This window comes from Acanthisitta chloris, unplaced genomic scaffold, assembly GCF_000695815.1.
Source record: "Acanthisitta chloris isolate BGI_N310 unplaced genomic scaffold, ASM69581v1 scaffold15838, whole genome shotgun sequence".
NCBI classification, from domain to species: Eukaryota; Metazoa; Chordata; class Aves; order Passeriformes; family Acanthisittidae; genus Acanthisitta; species Acanthisitta chloris.
Genome location: NW_008688782.1, coordinates 8,562 through 14,743, shown reverse-complemented (window position 1 = coordinate 14,743; position 6,182 = coordinate 8,562). Strand labels below are relative to the sequence as shown.

Sequence of the window (6,182 nt, the reverse complement as noted above, 5' to 3'; positions counted from 1 at the left end):
CCGCCGGGACGGGTCTGTCTACGAGGGAGAGTGGCTGGCGGACCGGCCCAACGGGCAGGGCTTGCTGCTGCTCTGTAAGTACTGGCCATCCTCAGCCCAGGCCTCTGCCTGCCCCTTCTGGCTATCCGGTGTCGTGCTGCTCTCTGAATGCCTCTGCCGTCCAGATCCTGGGGGCCACATCTCATCTCCCCTGCAGCAGTGCTGCTCCGTGTCATTCCTCCCCTCCTGGTCTGGGGCTGCGCAGGGCCCGGCGTTGTGCTGCTCAGACCCACACGCAGGAAAGCTTATTTTTGCTGTGATTTACATTTAAATGACTGGGATGGTTCGGGTTAGAGATAATATACTGTTGGGTCAGAGGAGAGCAAATCTCTCTTTTCAGGCCAGGCACTTTGCCAGACAGACTTTCTAGCTGCTGCATACCAAAGAGGAGTCCAGTTTCCAGCACAGGAGAAAAAAACACAACAGAGTTTTCTTTCTGAGTCCACTCCATCCCCTCTCTCACTTCCGACAGCGGCGTACGTTGGGCGAACACAGGGGTTTCTTTAGTACACAGTGTTTTCTGTAAATAACACCAAGCACATCATGGATTGGGAATGCTAGGGGCAATCTCAGCATAAATAGAGAAATTTGAATTTCTTTCCCCTTAATTTGCTTGGAGTTTAACACATTTTTCCCCGAAGCCAAGGATCCCAGTCCTTTGCAATACAAGGCACAGCATTCCGAGAACATTTGAAGAAATATTATCTCCATATTATCATTTATCTATTTTATTTTTTTTGCTTGAAAGTGATCTCAAGACTATTAATTAGCTAGGCAAAGTAGCTGGGAGGAACGAGTGTGACCTTCACGGCACATGACATGCATGACTGTGCTCTCTCTGCTGACTGTAAAGTCACTCTGGCCCTGTGGCTCATCCAGATGAAATCAGCACCCGCGTCCAGGGGGAGATCTTCCACTGATCTGCTGTGCTCCTGTCAAAGTCCCTGTTGGTTCTAAACTAACAGCCCCTGCAGGCTGAGCCATGGCTGATGCCTCATTTCAGAGCCCCACTGCCCCCAGCATAGCCTGCAACCGACGGTGAGCTGGGTTCCTTCTGGTTAAAATTAGCCAGAGCAATTATTTCTTACCCACAAGCTTAATGCATTCAGCTCAGCTGCTGGAAGTGTGCCACGTGCCAGCAGCTTTGCCGTGGTGAAAGAAATAACGTTCTTCAGTGGAGGTCACGACGAGCTGCAGCTCAAGATTAAATTGCTTGTAGTGGCAGCATGCCTGGCTGCTGCCTCGGCCACATCCAGTGCCAAACAGCTTTGGACCAGTGCTGCCCACCCACAGGGACCGTGGCTGTGAGCAGCACAAGCTCAGGTGCTCTGGGAGGACAGTGGGTGGGAGCAGTCAGGCCCCTCCATCCGCCAGGGCTGTGACTTTGGTGGTTTCTGAGTTGTCAGTGGCTGGAGCACAAAAAGCCAAGCTGCTCCCACCAGTGGGAAGGGCAGGTCAGTGTTGCAGATAAGCACAAAATCAGATCAAAGCTGCGGATCACCACCACCACCGCTCCAACCAGACCCTGCCTGAGCAGCCTGGCAGCCACACACCCCAGAAGTTTTCTTGGGTTTTCCCTCTTCCCTTAGTTCTGTCAGGCCCCAGCTACTTCTGCAGTACCATGCAGGGTGCCCTGGGTACTTTGGCCACCTCTTGCCACAAAGAATGGCAGAGCTCAGCTGAAACTCAAAGGTATTTCCACCAGTTTGGTCAGAAATCCCTAAGGCTTTGGGCTCAGAAAAACTGTATTGTAGGAAAAGGGGACAGCAGAGGACTCTCCTAGTGACAGCAGGGTGGCCTGGATGTATCCCAACCCCAGCATCACAGTGGGCATGATGCCCCTTCTCAACCAGCACCCCTGGATGGGACTGCTCTCTTCTCCTTGCAGCTCTGCTTTCCCTGTTGGTGGTGATGCATGGATGGATTCTTGGAGAGCAGCACAGTGCCTAAAAAAACCCCTTTCTTGCCTTGCAGAAAAACACTGAGAGAAGCAGTACAGCTGGAAAAACAGTCTGTAACTGACTGCCTGAACCATTCAGACACTCACAGCAGTTCTCACCCTGTAATTCATTGAAGAAAAACAACTACAAGTATTCTTTGAAATCTAGATTGTTTTGACTGGACAGCAATCAGTGCTCTGTTCCTTGCCCAGACAAGCAAACCTCTTCAAGCCAGAGATCCTGTGTGATTTGTTGCAGTGACAAATCTGAAACTTGTGTCCTGGAATTTTTCATGTTGTGAGGAGTGACTCAGCAATCAATCCCTTACCCTGAGCTCACTCACTCTGAGGAGTGACTCAGCAATCAATCCCTTGCCCTGAGCTCACTCACTCTGTGTGTCACCAAAAAATGAACAGCACTGTGAGAACAAAGCAGGTGAACATAGTTTTGGTTCCAAGTGGGCAAGTGTGGGCTCCTTCCACAGCCTTTTCTCCCTCTGCAGCCCAGCAAAAGGAACACCTGGAAAGCAAAATGACACACTGTGCTGCAGCCGCCTCAGAATTACTGAGAGGAGCCAAACACATGGTCTCCTCCTCTGTGGGTTCACTCTGTTGATTGATTTAATGTGTAGCCCCTTCACAAACAGTGCAAAGTTCATGGTCTGTTCATGTATTTAATTGCAGCAAATGAAAATCTGTACGAAGGAGGTTGGAAAGATGGAAAGAAGCACGGCCCAGGGAGATTCTTCTACCTGGATAAGGGACAGCTCTTAGAAGGCATCTGGGCAGCAGATATACCAAAGTGTGGAATCCTGATGGACTTCAACAGAGATGAAGCTCCAGCCCCTACTCAGTATCCAATCCCGAAGGTAATCGCTTGGGAATTTCAGTCTTCAAGCAATGGCCCCCAAGGGGTTCCCCACTCACAGGGTGTGCACTCAGAGTCTTTTGGCCAGTAGTGTCCTAAATGGCCCCTTAGGGACAAACAGCTCATCCAGTCTCTGCTGGAGCCTCCAGACGCCTACAGCTGAAAAAATGCAGTTCCCATTCACCAGAACTGCTCAGAGACCTGAGGCAGCACAAAGGAAACAAGACAATAGAGGCAAAAACAATAGTGGGATTTGTGTCAAAACCCAATGATTTAACCAAGCTGAAGCTGATCAGACCCTACAGAAACCTGAGCAGCTGCAGGGCCAAGAGCAGCTCTTTCCTTTGCCTGGGCACCCCAAATCAGAGGGGTATGTGCAGTGGGTGGGCAGATAGTGTCCAAGCACCAGCATCCTCCAGTGCCCTTTTCTGGTGACGGACACAAGCTGCAGAGGAAGAACCAGTCCCTGTCCCCATCCCAAAGACCTGGTGAGACACCATCGACCTGGCAGCCACCAGGGTCTTTGCACATCACTTGAAGAATCCAGGACAGAACAGCCTGCTCTGCCCTTGGAGGACAGGGAATGGAGGTCAGTAGGGAACAGATGTGGCTCCAAGTGACACACCTGGCCAAAAGAGTCTCAGCTTGAACCCCCATGATCTGCACACTGCAGACACGAAACACAGAGGCATCTCATTTCTCGGGGATGGTTCCTGCAGAATGGGGTGGGGAAGTTCCCCTTTGCTTAGAGCCAAGCAGAACCAGCCTGGATAACCACATCAACTGCTTTGCTCCAGGAACACAGGGGATTGCACAGCCCTGTGGCAGGTAAAGCCACTTGCCTTCCCCTGCCCCAGGGACAAGGCTGTTGCAAATGTCACTGGACACGTGCAGCCTTCCCTAACTCACAGCTGTTACATCTTCTCTTCCCCTATTTTTTCAAATCTGGTTTCTAGAGCAAAGGGCTCTTTGAGCACAGACAGTTTTGACAAGCCTGTTAATCCTGTAAGCATCAGGCACATCCACAGCAGTGCAGAATAATAAACCCCCAAATACCCACCAGGGAAAAACAACCTCTGTTTTGCAAAGAGTGAAAGGAGCAGCTCTTCTGTGGCTAGAAATATTTACCTGATATGGTTTGTGAAAGGTGACCCAGAACAGCCTCAACAATCCAACAGCCCGGGCTGAAGTGCTGGTACCCTAAGGCAGGATGTTCAAGCCTGACTGTTCATTTAACTCCCTGAACACCAAGTGATGACCCAATTCTCTTCTGCTCTAGGAGCAAACAGAAAGCAGCAACTTTCACCGCAGTTACTGTGCTTCTGATCGGTAGAGATCTGCGGATCTCACAATAGGAAGGAAGTAACAGCTAAAGGGAGAAAATTTGAGTTCAGGTTTTCACAAACCTTTTGCCACTCCCTTTTAAAACTGCACGTGAGACCCAACAGGCTATAAATCAAAGTCGGTTTTGTCCAAGAATGTGTTTTGTTAAAGGAGAATCAGCCCACTCCACACAGAGCCATTTCAAGGAGATGAAGTGATGCTCAGCACTAATAAAATTAGGGAGGTGTCATTGTTTCTGAAGCAGTAATTGAAAGGCTGCAAAATGCAGTCTTGGTCGAGGGGAGACTCTGTTAATGCTCGAGTAATCAAGATCTATAAAAAATTAAGCTCCTTCAATTACACTGCAAAACTGATTTGTATTCTTTTTATTTAGCTTGAACTAGCTGATCCAGAGGGTGTTTTAGCAGAGGCTTGGGCACTGCTTGACGACAGCCATAACTAACAGCTGGATGCTGAAGAACAAAGAGATTCAAGACAAGAACACGAACCCTGGGCTCAGTATTCATTACAGTCTCAAATCCACACCGTGTTGTGGTCTGCCTCACTCTTCCCTCAAGGTTGCTCAGGTAGGATTCACTCTGCAAGTGGCTTTGCTCAGTAACCTCCTCCCACCCCTACTATTTTGGAAAAAAACAAATAAGGGAAAAAGAAAAAAAAACTCACAAGCAGCAAAACACTGGGTGAGAGGCAGAGTGACTGGTCAGCTCCTCCGACCCTTCCCTCCTGTAAAATCACAGTCCTGCTGGTAGCAAGGTCAGAAAGGAGGGTTTCTACCATCTGCACAGCCCCAGGAAAATGCAGTCATATAACTGTGTTCCCCTCTCTCCCCCTGAGCTTAGCCCTGTACACACCTGTGACCCAAGGTGACTTCTGAAGTTACAACAGATCATGCTTCAATTAATAAGTATATTTTAGGCCTCTAGATAACAAATAATCAGTGACAATTGAATATATTTTATTTAATGGAAGTATTTTATATCTAAATACGTGATATACAATAACCAGTGTTTAAAATGCTTGAGGTAAATACCTAACACCGTTAGTATAAATAAAGGATAAAAAAATTCTAAGTGCACTCTTACATTTAGATCCACATGTTTGTGTCTGGTTACTGCCTGGGCACACACTGACAAAGGTACCCAAGCTGTAACTTTCAAGACCATTTCCACAGGTGCAAAATGAGATAAACATACTCAATATCATGGCTTAAAGTGCAGCAAATAGTCAGAAAAGCAGCTGTAAGAACAGCTCAGAGCCTACCAGCTTGAAAGAACTAAAAATAAGATTGTCCCACTACCTTCTAATTCTGTATCTCTTAAACAACAACAAACCCACACTGTTACTTTGCAAAAGATCCACAGAACAAAGAGAAATTCAGCTACTTATCCAGGACAGCAGGTAATTTTACAACATGAACTTGGAAAACTGATTTTCTGGACTTCCATCCAGAACACTGTAACTTTTCAATACACAATTTACAGACAGAAGTAGAATTTGTAAGCCTGGCAATACCCTTCAACGGCTGCTCTAGTGTGAACACTGAGTCAGGTTCTCTTTACTTTACTGAGGGGTTTTAAGGGTCTTTTCCCCTAAGACAGTCCTAGAATTCCAGTGAACGATGGGAAGATACACTTTGTGTCTACTGCTAAGATTTTCTGTTGTGGAATGCTGCTTCATTCCTGCCTTTCCAGCCATAATCCTTGCACTGCTCCCCACGTGAATACCTGGGGGACTGCAGCCACAGCTCTCACTGTCAGATATGTGTCAGCGATGCATTTGAAGCATAATGTAATGGCAGAGCTGCAAAAATCCACTTTGGCCTCTGTATGCCAGAAAGACTTGTGAAAACAGCTGTGTGCTGCTTGTGAACCAAGACTGGTGCTAAGAAAACAGTGCAGCAGGTTTTTTATAGTTATTTTTCAGAATACAAAGGCTCCACGGGTGACCTTGTCAACACTTCACACTGCAGTGCTGCTGACAGGAGATCAGTCC

General features: G+C 47.8%; 1 protein-coding gene across 1 annotated transcript in view; it reads left to right on the top strand.

Moving 5' to 3' along the window:
- The window catches only part of MORN3 (MORN repeat containing 3), a gene marked incomplete at its 5' end in the record, with an annotated part of 6,265 nt that extends 1,633 nt beyond the window's left edge, over nt 1-4,632 (top strand). Inside the window, 3 exon segments of the mRNA XM_009081168.1 lie at nt 1-74; nt 2,663-2,847; nt 4,564-4,632. The exon segment at nt 1-74 is cut by the window's left edge and continues 14 nt beyond it. Of these exon segments, the coding sequence (XP_009079416.1) occupies nt 1-74; nt 2,663-2,847; nt 4,564-4,632 (328 nt within the window).
- Nucleotides 4,633-6,182: the final 1,550 nt, after the last annotated feature.